General features: G+C 36.8%; 1 protein-coding gene across 2 annotated transcripts in view; it reads left to right on the top strand.

Annotated features, from left to right (window-relative positions):
• RAPGEF4 (Rap guanine nucleotide exchange factor 4) overlaps positions 1-21,339 on the top strand; it is a 152,706-nt gene that overhangs the window by 6,412 nt on the left and 124,955 nt on the right. For both annotated transcript variants that reach the window (XM_031052201.2, XM_013129927.3), the window contains exons 2-4: positions 6,252-6,394; positions 7,521-7,609; positions 15,454-15,600. In XM_031052201.2, coding sequence (XP_030908061.1) covers positions 6,252-6,394; positions 7,521-7,609; positions 15,454-15,600 — 379 coding nt within the window. The remainder of the gene's footprint in view (positions 1-6,251; positions 6,395-7,520; positions 7,610-15,453; positions 15,601-21,339) is intronic.

Below are 21,339 nucleotides of genomic sequence, written 5' to 3'. Positions count from 1 at the left end.
AGTTGTTCTTGTGTTGCTTTTTTTTTTTTAATAAACTCTGGAATGGTTTGTATGGATAAGAATCCCAGGAAACAGGCTTTAAATAGTATTTTATTTCCTGTGTGTCAGAGGAAATGTGAAAACTGGAATCCCAAATTCTCACAGAATGGAAATCAAAATAATTGTAATTTGATTATTGTTTGAAGGCTTCATGGTGAGGCTTTTCCCATGACAAGGGAAAGGGGAGTTGAAATGTGAATTTTGGAAACATGGATTTGGTAATACTACTGTAACAAGTGCAAAGTGCCTCTTAGGGAGAATTGCTTGCTTTCTGTCTCCATGGAAGTAATCCCTTATCTGGACATTCAGGTTAAAAGTGTTTTCATTTATATTTAGCATTAAGTCTGTTACCACAGGTCTAAGGTGCTTTGGTAGACCCCTGGTATCCCTGTCTTAAACTTGCCTTTCTCAAAAAGAAATTGAAAGTCAAAGAGTCTGGAGGAGAGAGGTCATGCTCTCACTAAGGGAAAATAGTATCTTGATACTGGTATTCTTCTGCATCCTCCTGCTTTGCTTTTCAGCGTGTCAGGAAAGAGTAGGGAAAGTACAAGATAGCATAGAAGAATGATCTGTTTTCAATGGTATTCCTTGCTGTTTTCTCCTTGCTCATGTTTCAAAGCAGAATATACCTTAAAATACTATTAGAATTCACCAAATGGTCCATGGTAGTGATTACTGGTACTTTAGAATTTGCCTTTGCATCTTTGAATAGAGGTTTTGGTTTTAACCCAGAGACGAGCTAGTTTTATTTGTCTATTACATTAGTATGTTGCTGTGTTTTCTACAAACAGCCTCACCAGTGGAAAAAATGCATCATATCTGACCATCATCTGTGGGCTGTTCATCGCTGTCTGAAATTAAATGTTGCCCTTTTAAAGAGTTGAAAAGACCAGGGGAAGGAAATAGATTTCAGTGTTTTCATTCAGTTAGAGCAGGGTTCAGATTTTTTAACAGATGGTCTAGAATTAAACATTTAAAAATTCTGGAGTCATCTTTGCAAAGATGGTAAAATTACGCATCTTCTATTTTTTCTTTTTCAAGTGTCAAACCAATTATGAGGAAGAACCTAAAAAAGGGCATATAGCAGAGAAAGTAATAGGTTATAGTTAGATAAACTTGATAAAGACAAAAAAACCCCTCCAACTTATTTCTTTCTTGTAGGTTAATAAGTCTTTTCATAGCATACATGAACATTCAAATATTTTATCTTAACATCATCAGAATAGTTTCTTTTATAAAGCTATACATGCTACACATCAACAGGAATACTTGCCCAAAATGTGTGAGGAATTGTAGCAATTGTCCTCTGTCTGTATTTAAACTTTGTGCCTGAATAGTCTGTATTCAAAAATATGAAATAGTCTTTTGAAGATACACTTTTGGCAGCTTTTTATTTTATGATCTCCTTTTCCAGATAGTCAAGCAGACATTGTCAATAAAATTGTTTTATCTCTCTAAAATACATGCCTAAAATCTTCACAACCAAGTAAATCAGGGGTAAAATATTCTTTAAAGAAACCTTATTGACCTAATTGAATAGAGATGTATAACTAGCACTTGTATATATATGCTGTGATGTTGTTGAAAAAGTGGGAGGGGATAGATGATGTCTTGTGTGAAAACATTATTGCCAGATAAAACTTACTATAGTTTGAAGAGGCAAATTAGTAGTAAAAGTAAGGAGCTGAGTAAAGTGCTCAGTGGTTAAGCATAAAGGCTTGTAGGGTAGTGAAAATAAATTAAAAACTCTTGCTGATTATTTTATAGCCCTGCTTTGCGACACTGGAAATGCCCACCTCAGTTGGGCAACACTGAAATGGGATGCCAGCTCAGTGCCTTCTTGAAGTACAAATTTAGGGACAAGCAAACTGAAGACTGGAGAGAGGGTGTAGGAGTGTCACTCATACATTATCCTTCATGGTAAGAGATACCAGCTGTGGAGTTTTAATTTCCATATCAATCATTTATCCTTCATGGTTTGGTTCTGATATTTCCTATGGTCATGGCATGATACCTACTCAATTATGGTTGCCAGGGCAGTTTGTGAAGTATAGTTACTGCAGTAGCTGCTAAAGCTCTCTCTGGGCTTGTACCCTGCAGACTTAAGGAAAATTGAGATATAGCAGCAGCTACCTCACAAAAATGTGAAAAGTTGGGAAAAAGGGGTGAGATGCTGGTTTTTTTTTTTTTTAAGTAAAAAAGATGAAGACAAATGTAACATTTCCACGATTTGTTTTACTTGTGGGGCAGCCTAGGGAGTGGGTGCTTCACTGAATAGAGTTACAGATCTAATTCAGGAAGTATAGCGTTGCCTTAAAATACTTCTGTTCTAGATCATGTGTTTACCAAACTGTTGAAAGCTGAAGAATTTTAATTGATTTAGGAGAGTTTTCCACAGTTTTTAGATTCATCTAAGCTAGAGCTTTCAGAAACAGGAATACACTTAGGAAAGGACAGCTTTAGCAGAAAATCCAGTGGTAGCTGAAGTCTCACTGAAATGCAATTTTTAACATGTTAGCTAATGGACATCCAGTTATAATTCTGCAGCATCAGCAGTGAGGGGACATTTCAGCAGCGTAACAACACCAGTCACAAAATACAACAGGAGAGCATCCTTATCAGCCCTAGCTTAGCAGGTGCTCAGTGGGATTGCTCTCTAGTGAACAGCAGTGGTGCTTTGATGCAGTCTCTGGAAAAGCCTTTCCAGGGGTGTAAGGAGATTCACCTCCTGGGGGTTGACTTCTGTAGCACATTGCCCTGTTTTGGGGAATGGTTCCTTTCTGAATTAATAGCATTGCCTCCTACTAGTGTGACTACAGTGACATTAAATTCTGCATCTGTCATCAGTAGCACTTTTCTAATTAATAGGTTTAATCATTAATCTTCTAGGGAATATATTATAATATTAGCTGTTTAAATATTATTCCAAACTGTACTTTTAAAAAGTCAAGTTTACAGCAATATAGTAAGATAGCTGCAATGAAGAAGTAAAATTATATTGTCCTGTACTGGTGGTGTTCCATGCTAGGCAGCTTGTACTTAGGAAATAAAAACCAAGATATGGCAGCATAAATATATTCAAAAATGTTAATTTAAGAGTTGCAGTGATGATAATTTTATTAAAGGGTGGTTTGTAGAAAGTGGTCAAACTTTGCCCGAGTTTTACAGGCATGTGGAAAAACAGTTAACTGATGTCATGGTATTTTATTATTCTTGTGCTCTCTCACTAAGTGAAACTGTTCCTTTGCTTTTCATAAACACTTAATAGAAATGAGTTTCAATGCTACTAATATTACTTTTATGCTGCAATCTGGAGTTTTTACACAGGCAAAATTCCATGTCCTAGTAGGATTAATTGCACCTCAGTTTGGGATACCTAGTATTAGTGGATTCCTTACTCCTAAACATCGAGGACATTTCTCAGGAGCTCTGATCAAATCCAAAGGCACTGTATTGTCAAACAATGTGGATCCTAGTTAATTTGGGTGTTTATTCATGATCTTAACGAAACAGCCAATTTTTACACTAGATGTTTGTATGTGTGTCTCATTTGAGAGACAATAGTTATTCCTGATACAGTTAAGACTCCTGGCATGTTTTCATGCTGGCTGTGGAAATTTAGTTGCACACAGTAACATTGCACTCCGTGTGTTTTGAAGAGAGGGTATTGAAACAAATGGTTTGCAGTACTGAATTATTAAGAAACATTGTAAGGAATACAACAATTTTCAGATTACTACTATGCATATTACTTAAAAGTTTGGATTCTTCTTTTTGTTCAAAGCATGTCTGTGTGTACCCCTTCAAATGTCCACTTAATGTACTAGAGGTGGAAGTAGCTATTGCTAATACAAAGTACTGTAGCACAGCTACTTGCTAAAGTAAGCCACTAGGAACACATGACTGTAATTTGTCTTTCCTGATAAATACGGAGTTTGATTTTTCACTGCTGTGCTGATGTTTGCAACTCTGAAGAGCATGGTTTAGCTACCTGTGAGAATGCTTTTCCTTCATGATGACTCAGTTTACTGGGGTCATGAAACAGTTTTGTCAGAAGAAAGAGCTTTTCCTGTACTTCATCTGTCTGACACATGACGCTCCTTGCCACACCAGTGGAAGTGAGCCCTGCTCTCACCTTCTGAACTACATGGAAACCCTGTTACTTGAGCCTTCAGCAGCTCTCAGGAAAAAAAGCTACACAGTCTATGAATTAAAGCCCTGCAAATTTTGTCTTTTTGACAGGAACAGAGTGGAAGAGGTTTCTGCACTCACATTTCAAAAAGAGCACTGAGAAAACGGTGTTGATTTAAGTTTGTACAACATGATGCATGTTGTTTGCTAACCCTGTTTACTTTTTCCCTGTTCAACTGCATCAATTAACAACTGCTAAACACTTGAGATCCTACAGTCAGTTCTATGCAGATGAACTGATGGACTTGAACAAAGTCAGTATGAGCAGTTGTATGTGTGAAACAGTTTATCTAGGAAAAGGAGATATTCTCAGAATTATTTCCCTTTTTCTTTTTTTTCTTGTAGGATTTTGCGGCTACTTTTAGGAGTCCACAAATTAAGGGAGTTATTGTTCCAGGTGCCAGTGTAGTTTGGGTAGGGATCTTGTAAAAATGTATTTTAAATCTGTTTGCAAGCTACACGTCCTAATCTTCTTAAAAGGCTTTTGACAAGAGATTTAATGCTTATTAGTACCTGTCAGCTAATGCACAGTTAAAAAAAGAAAAAAACGAGTGGGTAAAATTCTTACTTGAAATACTTAAAAAGGGAGCTACTTCAGTTGATTGTGGTTTGAGGTGGTAAGAGGATGGCACTGTGATGTAGAAGCAACTGTATACGAGGGTAAATTGGAGTATAAATTGGAGTATAAATGGAGGATACAGACTTAATCCCTCCTAGACTTAATTTACTAAGAAAGATGAGAGATAGAGATTCAATGTGAGTAGGATCTGCGCTCTTCCCTAGGACAAATTAGATCCCTTAAGTCTTTGATTCTGAAGAGGAATCTTTAAAAAAAAATCCTGTTGGAAGAAGTGCTTACACTGTGGTGTAACAATAAGATGATAATGATCTGTGTTTGTGAACTTAGCCTTTGCTCATTGTAAGCTACTTGACTTCTGTTCATTTAGATGTTCATCCACTGGCTAAAAGAATGTTTTTGTCAGTAAAATTAACTAGCAGCATTTGAGTGATTGATAGGTCTAATGATCAATGACAGTTGTCTATTGTTCTGGTACCCCTTTATACATAAATGATTTCTTGCATCCGATCCAGCATGATCTCCTGGGAATGTTCTGTGTTTTTTTCTGTGTGTAGTGGTAGGCATTTAATCTGTTATGAAAGATTCTTTCTAAAGCTGTCAGCTAGTGGTTGGCTTACCTGCCGATTCATAACATTTGATAACCACATTTAAAATGTATGTTACAGAGCTAATTTACTTTAGTTTCACAAATCTGTAGTAGTTTTCTGAGCCTGCTGAACTGCTGGTCTACAAGCTACTTTTGTTGGAGGGAGTTCTACAATTTCATTTTTCTTGAAATCTTGGGTTGGTTTTTTTTTTTTTTGAAGTTGTTGCTATCATAGGTGTAAGTATTTTAAATGTTTGAATTAAAACTCTTTACACTTACCAATGTACAGTTTAGATTCTTGCATGCATATTCAGTTTGTCCAACATTAAGAGACAGGAATTGCATGGAAAATTATGTACTTAGAACCATCAAGTTAGTTTGTACCTAGCAAAATGCAGAAGGGAAATGTGGGTATAGGAGTTACTGCTGATATCTGAAGCTTTTTCTTTTAGCCAGGTAGAGAACTTCCGTTTTGGGCACTGATTTCACAAACATATTTTTGGACATCTGTTTATTTGTGCTCCATTACAAATGTAAAACTATATATCATTCCAAGCTCTTTAGAATAAGGACTGTATCATCATATGTACTTTCACCGTAATTGCTACAGCAGGACTTTGTTGCTAAGTGAGGCTTCTGGACTCCGCCTGTGTTGAAATTATAATAATCGTGTTCAAGTTGATAATGGGCAGTTGTTAGGATGTTTTGGAAGGGTTTCATTATGTACCTGTGAAATGCATTTTAATTTGTTTATCTTATAGTGTAACATGTACTGCACAGATTTGTAAATTTGGTGCAGGTGGAGATGTTTCTCTGATAAAACCCTTGAGAATTTTGTCCTTTGTTTTCTTGCAGACCTTTGGAACGTTCTAGTGAAGATGTAGATATAATATTCACACGACTGAAAGAAGTGAAAGCTTTTGAGAAATTTCATCCAAACCTTCTCCAGCAGATATGTCTCTGTGGATATTATGAAAATCTGGAAAAAGGAATCACATGTAAGAAAGCTGCATATAATGAACTGTTTTATGTAGATAAAAAGGGGGATAGTCTGGGAATGTCTCTAAGAGATCAATGAGAAAACACAATCAGTGGAACTGCCATAAGAATGTTTACAGTCATAGTCATGTGGGGAGGCAGGACTAAAGTGCTGCTTGCTCTACAAATACAGTGTGTAGTGAAGCTATGGTAACAAGGCACTCATTATTTGATTTGGGACTCTGCCACTATTCTGTTGAAAGATTAGAAGCAAGCCATTGCATGTATGTCCCATTCTTCCCCTGTAAATGTGTTATTGATCTCTTGTAGGTGCTTTTTTGATGTCGGGGCAAAAGTGTATCACCTAGGTATATCACTAACAGTGTGTGGTTTGCAGTCACTCAGAATAACACACGACAGATTTTCAGAGCTTCATACTGCTGTGGGGTGCAGTAGCTCTGTGCCTGCTCTGGCAGCCCATCTGCCACATGAAGGTAGACAGCTGTGCTTGGTCTGTGAACCTGAGATGGAAGTAAGTGGTGGTCCTGTGATGAGGATGTGTATACCAGAGCTATACCAGGTGAATAGGTCATAGAGACCTGTGGTATTTAGTAGAGTCTTAGCTACCTCTTGGGTAAATCTGGCAGGCTTTAGGCACACAGCTCTGGGGTTTGCTTAGAATAATAGGAATTCTGATACTGTAATCACACAATTGGAATGCCTGAACATCAAAGTCTTGCAGTTGCTTCTCAGCCAGAACTCTTACTGAAGTCAGTGGGAGCTGTATCTGCATTGAAAGATTCTGAATTTCAAAGGGACATTGTTCAGAAAGGTTTTTTTTTTGTTTTTTTTTTTTTTTTTTTCATTTGTTAACTAAGATAGTGGTAAAAAAGAAGCAAACTGGGGAGAAGAGCGAAGCAATTCTATGTATATTAATTGTTTCTATAGTTTATCAACCAGTTTACTAAAATACATGATTTATAGTGTCATTGTAAATATTATTGGAACAGTAAGTGAGTAGTCTGACATAGCAAATTCTCTACTTCCAAAAGTGACTATAGTAGTACAGTAATACAAGGGAAAATACTTGTTAATGTTGCTGAACTTAAAGAGGTAGCTCTTATTTACAAGATTTAATCTTTCCAGTGTTTCGTCAGGGTGATATTGGGACAAACTGGTATGCTGTTCTCACAGGATCGCTGGATGTGAAGGTTTCTGATACAAGCAACCACCAGGTAAAAGAGATTTTTAATTGAAACCATCCAGTCAGCAGTAAAAAGAAAGGCTATGACTTATACTGACGTAGATAACATTTATCTACAGGTATTTTGTCTTACTACATGCGTGTTTCTCTGAGTCTCCTTTAGTCTCAGCTGTCCTTTGTTTATGGGGGCAAATCATACCATTGCCTCGAAGAAAACTGAAATGTAATGCTCTGGAAAGGGATCTACATTTTAATATGAAGCAAGACTCCACTGTCTTTCCTGATAGAGCCATATGAAATCACACTAGAGATCTAAGAGCTGTTAATTCATTCCCTATAAATGTGCCTTATTCAGAAAGTTCAAACCCCACCAACAGTGCAGTCTTATAACAGCATACTACAGTCTCCAGTGCAAGGAGTGGAAAGTATTAGAGTACTGGGACTGCTGCTGCACTAGACCAGAAGCCTGGGGGCAATACTTATTTAGTAGAAATAGAAGAACAAATGAAATTCCCAACAAATTACAAGCAGTTTCTCAGTATCTTGGCACTCCTTTATTTTAAAATTAGGAGTTTAGCGTAAATACAAAAAATAAGGATGAGATATTTTTCCTGGAGGAACTCTCCCACCTCTGTCATCTGATATCATGCTGACAAAGTCCTGCACTTACTGCTGTGAGCTGAGTCTTCTGGGAAGGCATCATGTCCCATTCCCTGCTCCCATGTCTGAGATATGGGATTGTCCCATCATATAGCTCAGCAAAAGGTTGGACATGTGACTCTGTGCCTTCACATGAATAGTATAGCTAACCAGGACCCTTTTCCCCACCTTGATTGGATGTACCATGTGTAGGGGATGTTGGTGATTTATTCTTTGCCCAAAGTTTGGCTGAATGGGGAAGGTTTATTGCTCACTTTGCTGAGCACTGCCTCACTAGTGAAATTGGATCAGAATGCAAGCCAGGGCAGTGTGTGAGCACTGGGTCTTTCTGCTTCTTACGGTAAAATGATAGATACAAAAGGATCTTCTTTCATATAATTATTTTTAGCAACCTCTTCACTGTAATAAGTAGAGACTGATAGAAAGTATAATTAGTCTAATTTTAGCAGTTCTCAGCATGGCCTGGCTGTTGTCAGTATTGTTACAATTTGGAATAGTAATGGGCTCTTGTGATAATACCTGTTTCTGTGCAGGTCTAAAGCAATCATGAATATTTTCCAGTATTTGCCAAAAGATGGCACTACACTGTGGTTAAGAACCAATGCTCTTTACTGAATCAGAAAGAAGTATATCCACAGAAGTGTTCTAGATGTGGAAGTTAAATTAAGAATCTGTTTGGAGTGTTGATTTATGACATTAAATGGAGGCTGGGACAGTTCAGCCTTTTAAGAAATCTAATGTAAATATTTTTTCTTCTTGTCGAGGTTCACTCCATTTTCCTGCCTATTGGAAACTACAGAACGACAGTTCTAGTTCTAGAAATTACATTCTGCAGTAATTTCTTAACCTCACATTTCCTTCTCACAGGAACAATGAACCGAGTTCTTACTACTGACTAGTTGCCATAGGATGCAGCCTCCCTGCCAAAAGAACAGCAGCTCATTAACCATTCCAGTGCTGGATAAGTTTAATTGTTGGGGAATCCTAGATGCTATTTTAGTCTAATATTTTCTCTGGTTTTGCTCCAGCTTGGTGTTTATACCATGTCCCTCCTTGTCCACCCTTGATCTCCTGCCTTTAACTGCTGGGTGCCCTGTTCCAGTCTTGCCTGTACTTCCTTATTGGCATGCTGCTGGTCATTCTTGAGCTTGAAGTGCTTGCTAGCACTCCCTGCTTGCTGTGCTCACTACAAACCTGGATGATGGAGGAAACAGTGGACAACATTATGCTCCCAACCAGGAATGGATGACCCATGCTTAAGATGTAGGGATGCTTGTAACCTACCCTGGAGCACGTCTTCCAGTAACAGCACCCAGGAGCCAAAGCTTCCTTTGCAAAGTCATAGTAGTGATTAAGTGCTCTGCTGTCACTATAATATTACAAATGGCACTAATGCTAATGAGAAGCTCCCAGCAGAGGAGAAGAGATACAGAAGTTTCAAGTTTAGTAGTTTGTAGACTCATGTAGTACAGAAGGACTATGACATTTTTTTTCTAGGAAGAAAGAAGCTAATTCTATATTCAGGTTCCTATTGGTTAAAAAGTCTTTAAGCATTACTAAGAATCTTTTAATACATAAGATGAGCAGGAGGTTGTACTAGATGTTTTCTTACAGCTTGAATTATCCTACGGTTATATGATGATGCCTATAGTGTTAATGTAAATATGAAAAATCAATTCTCTTGATGAAAAATATTGGTCCCTCTTTTACTAAGTGTTTATTTGTCTAACTGGGGAACTTATATTTCAGAAATCCTGGGAACAAATGGGTTGTGTAGCAGGTACCATCTGCTAACTCTCTGTGCAGACACCTTTGATGTTTGGTAGCTTTCTTCCATTAAATGTGCAGTAAGTTATTTTGCATTTGGTGCTTACTAAGAATGTCTTAATGGCCTTTGAGCCTACAGAGGCATGTAGTTACATGTCTTGCACTAGAAATTGTATCTAAATGCACTAATGGATCAAGATGTCAGTGTAGCTAGTGAAGTATTAATTCCTGCACATTCTTGCTGCACATTAGCTTACTCATGCAGACACCCATGATTTCTCACAGAAAATGTCACTAATACTGATAAGGACCAAGTTGAGAATGCATATAAACAGAAATGTTAAAATTACTTATTATTTGCTATTGTTTGAAGAGGAAGTATCCCATATACTGATTTAAATATTTTAATGCAAACATAGGTATTTAGGACCTCATAGATAAAGCCTTGCTTTCATATTGGTTTTGAAAAATCCTTTCTGACTGCTTGCTAAACTGTATTATGTCACAAGAGGGCAGTGTTAGAATACATAACAGAATGCAGGCAATGTTTGATACTAAAATGGCTAGTCTGAAAATCGTCTTCACCTGTTTACAATACACCTGGTTTGAAGAGTTTGAAGAGAGAACAGATTTCTCTGTTACTGTTAGTTCTGTGCTACTAAGGTGCCAAAATAGGCTAGCTGCTGCTGATCATGATGGTGATTTCATTTGCCATTGAAATAGACACAGAGATCTGGCAGTATTATCCATCCAGTACCTCCTGAGTGGTAACTGGTCTGCTTTCTACAAATTATTTATGAGTTTTCTGATTATTCAACAGTCAAGAAGAGACTGAAGAAGACTTTAGTTTTTAGGTAAAAAGGTCACACTATGAATTGCAGCGGTAAGTGAATGAACTCAACTTGTTTGTAACAAATACGATCGATATGGCATTTAAAAGTCATACAGAGATTTAGTAAGTCCCTTTCAAAATAAACAAAAAACACAGACTATTTAGAATCTGTCACAAAAAGGTCTTTATCCTCAAGTATGAATAGATTCAGAATTTATTTTTTGTTTGACATTGTTACCTATCTGATGTTACAACCAAGGTATATACTAATGGAAGTTCCTCTTCGAGATATTCCTAGTTTAGTGTAGTCTTAAAAATACTGCTGACTGCCCTGTGTATGTTTAATTTTTGAACTCTGTTTTGAAAATTAACAGGTTCTGAAAGATACCTGATGATCATGTCTCAGAATAAAGCTGGGAATAAATGCATTATGACAAAAGCATCAGTGTGACATCTTTGTTAGATTACGCAACATTGTGTTTTACTGAATTACATTCTGAGCCTTTTACCCCAAACGATTAAGATTTATCTTCCTACCTGGTAAAAGGAACGGAATGAAGAGAAGAAAGACAAAGACCAAATAGCATTTTAATCTGCAGTTTTGCTGTAGTCTGATGGATGAATCATCATGTGTGCTGGGGGCTTTTGCAAGTTTATCTTGCCTGTGTTTTGGTGGAGTTTTTTAAGTTGATCAGTTTTTAAAAACAGACCCAGCTGAACAGAGGGCATTGACTTTACTTGCCTTTTTTAGAAAAGCTTTAAGGAAGGAGCTGTGGGTGCTTAGGTGGTACAGCAGCATCAGTTGTAGGAAGATACAGAGGACTGGGCATCAAAAGCCAAGAAATTAGTGGAGTTGCTGAAAAGACTGTGAAGAAAGAGGCTCAGACGTCCATGTAGGAAAGAGAGGAATATCCTGGCTGTGATAAGATGAAGTGGAAACAAGGAAAGGGACTTAAACAGGACAGTCCTTGCAGTACTGCTTTCTACATGTAAATGCCCTTATGTACGTATACATAATACTATGTATTTTGGAGATGAAACAGTGCGAAGCCACAACATAGGTTTGTACTGTGGTCAGTCTGTAGTGTAGTGTAAATATGGCCAACCTAGCTTTAAATTACTTATTTCAGCATGAGAACTGCCCTACCCATCCGAACAGAAATTGGCTGGACTAATATACTCAGCTGAGAAGCAGTGTGTGTTGGCCCATGCTGAGCTCCATAGTGTTGTTGTTGTACTAATTTTGGGTTTGAACTTACTGAGAGTTAATATAGAGAAAACATTTTACTTATGTCTACTGGGTAACCTAGGAAGTAGTCCAAGACATTGCAGGTTGCTTTTAGAGGATTTGGTAGGAAGGTGCGGAAATAATGAGTATTTTATTACAGTACAGTTAATCTGATCTGTAAATAGTTTAATTAGGAACTAGAAGAGATGTTGGTTACAGTTTTTCTAGAATCATAGTGCCTACTTTAGGCAAATCAACTTGTATTGTGTAAAGAGGATGACCTAACATATGTTGTTAAACTGCAGTTCTGGAGTGGGAAGATATTTCTGTATTGTCATAAGAAGTAGTTTATTAAGGATTTCCTATCTGAATGGCTGCAACATACTTCAGTGGAGGTAATAGAACAGGAAAATCACATAATAGAACAGATAGTTTAGTTCATTTGCGTCCTTTGGTTTCTCTGTTATAAAAGGAAATTTTTGCTGAGTACAAACTGAAGTGAGTCAAAGTAATAGGAAGCAAACTTTTCAAAATGCCAGCTTTTGCAGTTCTATGATTAAACATGGAGATGGTATAGAATCCCGGAGGGGCACAGGTGCAGAGGTAAGATAAAGGTATAAGGTGTGAAAAACTTGTGACATTAAAATGAACCAAGCAAAATGATGAATAATATTTAAATGAAAAGTCTCAAATCCCTTCCAACCTAGCTCTCATATTTTTTAAACCTATTTTGAACACTACCATTTTATGATCCTTTTTTAATGTCACATTTTATAGTGCATTCAGAGGACAGATAGCAATGGAAACAATCACATCTTTTTAAGTCTCTACTACTGCCTTTTAAATAGCTGTGTGAATTTTAGCTGGTTACTAGCAGCTAGAACCCCCTGCTGTTCCTGGGATTGCAGAGGGGAACAGCAAACTGAGTTTTGAGCTGCCAGCAGTCCTCCTGAAGTCTACACTGAGCAGCAGGAGATTCTTGACTGTAAGGTTAACAGGTGTAGTACGAGATGCACACCTGATTCCTCAGGAGGCTGGAGATGTATAAACAAGGGGCAGAGGGAAAATGGGGCTCTGAATTCTTTAAGAAAGCAGATGGACTTGCTCCCTAGCTAGCTGCAAAACTGCATCTCTATGGAGAGCAATGACAGCTAGGGAAAAAGCCTGAATGAGCTTTCACTTGATAGAAGCCTGGACTCTAATGGATGTAGATAAGACTATTCCAGCTCCTTGACTTAGCACCCCACAACTGTTAATCTTAGGCTGAACAGCTGCCTTATCATTGTCTTAGGAAGTGATTGATTCCTTAACTGACACCCTTCCTTTTCTTCTGTGTTCTGTCTTTAAAGATATGTTCTTTAATGCTGTCTTTACAAAGGTGAGGTGTTTCAAAGGAGTTTATTTTTTTTTGAGTGAGGGAAGGGAGTGAGAAAGAAGCTGAAAAATGTAAATATTGCTGATTTACAATATGGAAAATTTTCTTTTTCTGCCAGGCTATTTGGTTATTCTGCCCTAAACAGAGATCTTTTGTCTGAACTTTCTAAATGAAGTTGAGAATAATGGAGATCTGCAGATTAAATTTTATGAGAGCAGTAGGTACATTTTATTTGTAATTCTTTTGAGTGCAATTGTGAGTATGGTAGCCTGCATATAGTATTTCATATCTGAAAGGTAAGCTTGTTAAGGCAGAACTTTAATGTGTAGCCTATGTTTTAGGCTATTTGTAGACACTTCTGTTTAGGTGTCTAGGTACTCATTCCCAAATATTGTTTCTTTTAGACAGTGCCTGTTCATATTTACCTTCCTTGAAAATATATTTTTGATAGTTGGTAAATTTTTCCTTGATCTTTTCTAAGAGGTAATTGATTTTTGTTTTCCTGAACACATGATTTTATATGGTAATATCTGTGCAAAAGCAATTTGCTATGGTTCAGGGAACTGGACTATTATGGGCATTTGTCTTTGTAATGCAATTATAAAGCTCCTAACTTGATCTTAATAACATTTGCCTATTACCACTTATTAGATGCATGAAAGGAAAACAATGCAATTTTAAACACAAAAAATAAGGCTGAAATATGCTCATGCGTCTTTCCTGGATTATCAGCCACAAGGATGTAGTGGATGGGATGGCAAATTTTTCTGCCTTTGTTTTTGTAGACATTTCATGAATCCTACATTTTTAGAGTTAAACTATGTTCCCAATGTTGTATCCAGTCAAATGAGCATGTGTTTTTGTAAGTTTATGTGAATTTGTCTGTGTGCATGTATGATTTCTTTAGTAAAGTGCCTTTTGTATCCATTTAAATTTTTAATGCTGTTGCTGTCTTTTTTAATTACTCAGAAGGCAGTCAGTTAAAGCCCAGCTTAGAAAGAGACATACGTAATCGTTCAGCTTCAAGCCTGTACTCAGGAACATAGCAATTTGTAAGCCTAAGCAGAACATGTATCTGAAGATCTTGATTCAGCAAGTTACTTAATCGCTAGTAATCTTGATTTTTTTTGGTTTTTTTTTTCCTCTACTGAGGCTCATAATTTATACTAGAACTATTACAGAGGAGTTCCTGGTCAAAGAGGCTTGATTTAGACATCTTTCTGTCACTTGAATAGCATGTGCTCATGTAGGCTCTTTTCCCCATGTTTGGGACCATCCTGAATATTCTATTCCAGGTTGTTTTGGACTTCAGTAGTTTTCTTGAAATCCCTGATTTATGTGAAAAGAATACTATTTTTCTTTTTGTTAGTCTGGTACTTAACTGGCAGGCATTAACAATTGAGAGATTTACTGTCATATTCAACAGAAGGGCCAAGAGTTGGTTAAATTGTACGATTGCACTGGGCACAGACCTTACACGGTAGAGAAATGCATTATAAATACAAGAGAATATAGCTGAAAGTTATGTTTGCAAAGAAAACAGTTAAATTTCCTTTGTAATGAGGGTAGTCTACATAGGGCAGAAATTTATATTCCAAGATTGCATCTAGTTATCTTCTCATCACCTCTGACATTTCAAAAGAATCCCATCATCGCAACAGTCTTTAGAGGTAGATGGACAGAGGTCATAACTTTCTTTCAAAGGTGAAAGTCACTCTTTTGTTCTCTGCTTTGCACACAGAAATGTCTAATACAACTGATGGTCATAGTAAACAGAGCTACTTGCTTCCACATTGAAGCTTTCTGTGTTGTTAATCTGTGTATGGATTTTTTTTTTGGCACTTTTATTTTAAAGCAAATTGCTGAAGAGTCTTAAGGCAGTATTATCAGTGAATGTGACATAAAGACTCTTAAAGCATCCTGGAATATTTAATATGTGTCCTTTTATTTCTTTTATTATTCCATAGTCCCTTTATTACATATTTATTAATTTTATTATTATTTGTTTCAAAGGATGCTGTGACAATATGCACTCTGGGAATAGGAACTGCTTTTGGAGAGTCCATTCTGGATAACACTCCTCGCCATGCTACCATTGTTACAAGAGAATACAGCGAGCTCCTTCGAATTGAACAGAAGGATTTTAAAGCACTTTGGGAGGTAGGTTCAAGTTTATTTGCAGTTTATGCAGAAAAAGTGATTTAACCTTTAAGTGTTTGTAATGAAATGTAAGCACATTTATTCTGTAAGCAAAGTAATAACCCTTTTAAATTAGTTTGGAGAAAAAGGAAAGTCCTTTTCTTTTTAGTACTTCATATTCTGCATTATTACATACTCCTGTATTTCTTTCTTGCAGGCCTGTTCTAATGAAATAACAAAGGTGAAATTTCTGGTGGAATTTATTTGCATACAGCAGGTGTTGCTGTTTTAGCCTTGAACATGCTTTTATTGTCAGCATTTCTGAGGAAAGTCTATCCTTAATATACTCTGATATTGAGAGATTAAATATGCTAGTGGCCTCATCTGTTTTAACATCTGCTACATTTGCCAATAGTCAGAAAGTTTTAATGTATGTATTGCTTTATAAGTTCATGATGGAGGACAATAAACCCAATTGTAGATTTCTCAAGTAACATGTTTACAATTCAGTTTTAATTGGTATAAGCATAGTCATTTCTTCTATGTATATGACTTTCCTGCTAAGCATTCAATTTGCTGGTTTTCCATCAGAACTACTGGGGAAGTGGGGGATAAGTTCCCTTCTCAAAAATTTTGAACCTTCAAACATTCAAAGTTGTTTTAAACCAAAAATGCCAATGTAATTTGCTCTTCTATCACTAATGCAGTGTTGTTTAACAATTTTGCTGATTTTGATGACTTTTTTGAGGATGCTTTTGGAAAAGGTCATGTGCATTGCAAGTATTGAGCTATTATAGAGAACCTTAGCACACATCTTGTATATTGCAGGTTTTATGAAGTTGTGCAGTGAAGCCTGTCCCAGGTGCTGCACATGTAAGAGACCACTTTTTAGTTTTGTGGTGCTTCTTTGCCTTTTGTGTGCAGTTTTGCAGTGAACTTTTAATGTATTCTGGTGTGCTTGTTTTCAAGGATGCTATGCCTGTGCTCTTAGTGAGTGGAAAATTATGCCACCAGCTGGTTATACTAACCAGCTTTGCTGGTTAGTCTGAGGCAGAATTAAGTTTTTTTTTTCAAGGCAGTATTTGTTTCTTTGCAATCTTCAAACCCCAAAGTCTCTGTAAACTGCAGCTAGGGTGTGACAAATAGAGAATATTCAAGACAAACAGAAAATTATTTAATAAATTCCCCCAAAATGCACTAGTAGTAGCAGCAGTTGGTTATTAGTATTATCTAAAATAAAGGAAATACTTGTCTTCAGGGAAAACTTTTTGCTAAGTTACAGATGCTCTATTGTTCTGCCTGCATTATCCTAAGATTCATATGTCTTTGCTGTGACAAAGCCCATATGGGGAAAGAGCTGTTGATACAATGACATGCCATTCAGGTGACTTTTTAAATTTGTTTTAATGAAAACGCACACCACGTCAAGAATGGACCACGGATACTTAATATCAGTGGTATCATGGGAAAAATGGGAAAAGGCACCCTTTTACTGTTATCACAATCCAGATACCATAAAACCTAAAATCTTGTGCATACAAATTTAAACTCTTCAGATAATGAGAATTTGATTCCATAAGGAAGTAGTTTCTTCATAAAAAGTAGTTGAATAATTCCAAAATAATGTAATACTGTAGTTTAAGAACAATCTAGATAAATGAAGGGTTGGAATCCTTCAAATGGTTACTGCTTTTATGAATGTAGGATTTTTACAATTAATAATAGGAGTGCAAAAAATGTATTTTATATAGAAATAAGATTAGTTTTGGGTTTGTTCTGGGGTATGGTTTTTGTCTACTGTTTTTGTTTTTTTCCTTTGTGAAATTTACTTTGAAGAGTGCAAGATATAATGCATAGCTATTTCTAAGTTTGGATAGACTTTTCAGAATCTATGTAACTTCATATTATGAATTTACAGACTTCTGAGTTTTGTTTAAATTGAAAAGTAGCTTTTCCTATATTAGCTGTGTTATGCTAAGAGACAAGTGCATTGATTGAATGTTTCACAGAGGTGGCTTATTGACATATTTAATGCATGATATGCAGCAAAGTGTATTAATTGCTATTAGTAAAGGAAGGATATGCTTTATCAAAAATAGAATAAGATGCCTCCTGTAATATACAGAACAAGATAATCAACCCTTTCAATACAGAAACTTTTTCTATGATCTTAAATTATAACAGTCAGGGAACACTGGTCAAAACAAGTTATTGACCTGATAAGAGCAATTACCAGTTAAAATGGCCTAGTATTTTCTCCTTTAAAGTAGCATCCTGTTTGGGAACATCTGTTAAACTTCTAAGCTTAGTCATCCTTGGAGAGTTGTTTTCTGTCAACAGCTGTCATAGCAGCTTGAAGATGATATCTCTGGTTAGGTTCTCACACAGCTGAACACTGTTTCCTGATGAGGAAGCTCTAGGAGGTTATGGGAATCACTGGTGACATGCCTTTGTGCACCCATTGTCTCTGTCCTTCATCTCTGAGGAGTATTAACAAACATGAAAAAAGTTATTCATCATTTTACAACATTGTGGACTTCCAAGGTACACTACGTATCTGTAGGAAGAAGTACTCTTCGTGTTAAGAACTTGCTTTTCCCCCTTCAGCATCAGTGAGTGTGGTTCTATCTACCTCGCCCTGAAATCTGTTTCAAAGCACAAAGGAAAATGCATCCAAAAATAAACATGAAAGCAGAAGGCTACACACGAGGTACGCTGGTCATGCACATCCTGTTGGGTTACTGACTTGCTCCACCCTAATAGCTGGATTCTTTTAAACAGAGTAGGAGTGATGTGAATGTATGTGAGCAGTGTTATCGTTACAGAAGTTCTCTGTAGTTCATCCTAAAGCTTTGTCCTTTCATGCAGTGGCAATCAAACCCAGACAGGAAGGGAGTGAATCTGCTGAGAGGTGACTTATTTTTAGAGGTCTTTCCTACCACAGTGAATTACTCAGCCTTCCTTGGATAACATGCAAATAACCAATTTCCTTTTGTGTGGAATAAGATTATGTTAGAAGTTACTGAACATGCCTTGAGAAACATTGGATCTTCAGGTAAATGGACAACGGCTATTACTTCGGCATGCAGTAACTTTGGAGAGAGGGAGACTTGATCCCTGTAAGGTCAGAATTAATACTTTAATTCTTTTTCTATTCATATTCAGCAGCACTTTGCAGATCTTGTAGTCTGGTAAACTGTAGCGTAACTGGCTTCCTGCTTTAGATGATCTGATGATAATTCAGTAGCCCTCAGCAGACTTCACTGCTCGGAAATAATAGCTTTGGGAGAAGCAATTTTCTTGCTGTCTTTGTTTTCTGAATGCTGGGAATGTTGGTTTTTAATGAGCTGGTTTAAAAACAGGTCATCTGTCAGAACAGAAGAAATTTTGCATACTGTTTTAGTGGGATGCTGTCCAGGAAATACACAGATGAACTGACTTAAATGTTGTAGCAGTTTTCAGTGAGATTCCTGAATAAGACTTAAATTCATCAGAATTGAGACCACAGATCTCGGTGCACTTGCATGTAATACTGGTTAGTTTTTTTAAGGTGTATCATATCCCTTATCAAGGTATAATATAATCTTACACCTCCTTTTATGTGTCAGGATTATGGCAGTAGGAATTACAGAGGCACTGTAAAAATGCATTCATGAAAATGAACATGTAAGGATTTTAATTTTTTTTAATCCATTTGGCCATGCTGTAAGTACATTATTCATCAAAATATGTTGCTGAATCTCATGTAGGTGTTTTGCTGTGTGAAGTGAGGCAGCCTTTTCCTTGCCTTAGGCTGCTGGAAAATATATGTTGCATTGTTACTTGAGAATGTTCTTGCTTCTTTCTCTAGTTGACTCCTGAATACTTCAACACATTTAAGGAGTATTAGGACTCTCATGTAAATGTCAGTACTTTCTAATGCACCAGTAAGTATTGCATGCCAGAAATTCTTTCCAGTTCATTTGAGTGAGAGATTAAATTTGATCTGAGAAATGAAATATTGGGAGGGGAAAATCAAACAAAAAAAAATCAGATTCATGTCCAGCCCCTGAACTATCAGCTTGATTTATGGTATACTACTCTGCCAGTTTATTGCCCAGTAATCAAATGCAGAAGTCTTTGCTCTGATTTACTGATTTCCCATAGGCAAACATAGTAGAGGTATAAAACTATAGTTAATAAAATACAGAATATTAGGTTTGCAGGATGGGTGATCATGTGATTTAAAACAGTGAAGTGCTTGGAGACCCACAAAAGTATAAAAGGTGGTCATGGAACACTCAGCTGTCTTTACCCGCTTCATGTCACACTCTCCATTGACTGCTCAAACTCTACGTTGATGATTTGTCTCTCTAATGGGGTTTTATTTGAGAAATGTAAAGGTGATCAAATTGTAGTAGCCTGCATTTTTAATGTAGCTGGAATACTGTGTTCACCAACCTCTCAAATAGCCATCCTGTCAGAATAAGGAAGAATTATTCTGTGTTATCAGACACAGAATTCAAGACAGCAGGAAGACATGAAAGGACCCAAGTGTGTGAAATCTGTGGCTTTATGTTGTCTGCAAATCTTCAGCTGATGATCAGTTCAAATCTGTGTGCAAAGTAACAAAGCTAGTGTGAGAGACATTGAAAAATGAAGTGATGATAGGCAAGCAGGAGATTTTTTCATAGAGTAACATGTGGAAGGAGGAGGAATATAAAAAGTCCTACTCCCCTTCCCAGCATTAGACAGTAAACACAGAATTGGCAAGATGTGAGCAAAGCCTTGAAAATAACTAACATCCCACCTTCATACCTTCTGGGTTAATACTGATAAAACATGCAAGTGAGTAGCAGGACAAGATTCCAAAATTGTTATCATACCAAAAAGTGCCAGATTGCACTCCCAGTTTTGCTGGTGTGAATTCAGCATATTTCAAGTGAATACAGTACCATTGCTTTGATACAGATGGTACTAAGTGGGAGCAGTCTGTCCTTCAGTGCTGCTGTTATATTGGTTTTGACCATCCTTGCAATATGCTTTTAGAGTTTTTTCTCCTGTTTTGCTTTGTCAAACATTTCTAATTTTAACAAATGATGCTCTGTCTGGTAGTACAGATTTAAACAAGTATGGAACGACATTCTATCCTCTGTAGCCAGACTTACATCAGAACAAGCTATGTTCATCAGCATAGAAACACAGTGGTTGGTGATTTTTATTACTTGTATTCAACTTATACTTTAAAAAAATGGATGCAAACACTGGTTAAGACACTGTAAGGTAACTACACTCCTAAGGTAACCTTCCTGGCCATTGGAGTGGACAAGCATATTTAGGAACTAGTTATTTCACTTCAGTAATGCAGCTTTTCTCTTGGCATGATATGTACTCATGGAAGCGTACAAGTCTTTTGATACAGTCTTGCTATATGTTCTTTGCTAAATCGTGGCATTATGACTGAAAAGTTTATTATCAATAATTGTCCACTGTGTTTCAGATATTTTGCTGTGTCATTATGTGTGATATTCAGTATTGTCAATGAGCTGAATGTCTGCAGAAGATATGGGGATCTAGTTAGTCTTAACTTGAATTTCCCTTTCTTTGTTGCTATCCTTGGTATACAGGTGATAGACACAGACACTTCAGACACCCCTTAAGTGACTGAAAAGATTGAAAAATAAGCTGATTAGAAAGACCTGATTCTTCCTTATGTCTCTCTGCAACAAACATTCTTGGTGCATGTTCTTGATCATCCCTACAATCAGTTTGCACCTCAGT

Source organism: Melopsittacus undulatus, chromosome 8, assembly GCF_012275295.1.
Source record: "Melopsittacus undulatus isolate bMelUnd1 chromosome 8, bMelUnd1.mat.Z, whole genome shotgun sequence".
Classification (NCBI taxonomy): Eukaryota; Metazoa; Chordata; class Aves; order Psittaciformes; family Psittaculidae; genus Melopsittacus; species Melopsittacus undulatus.
The sequence above is the reverse complement of the archived record's forward strand: the minus strand, read 5'-3'. Positions and strand labels throughout refer to the sequence as shown.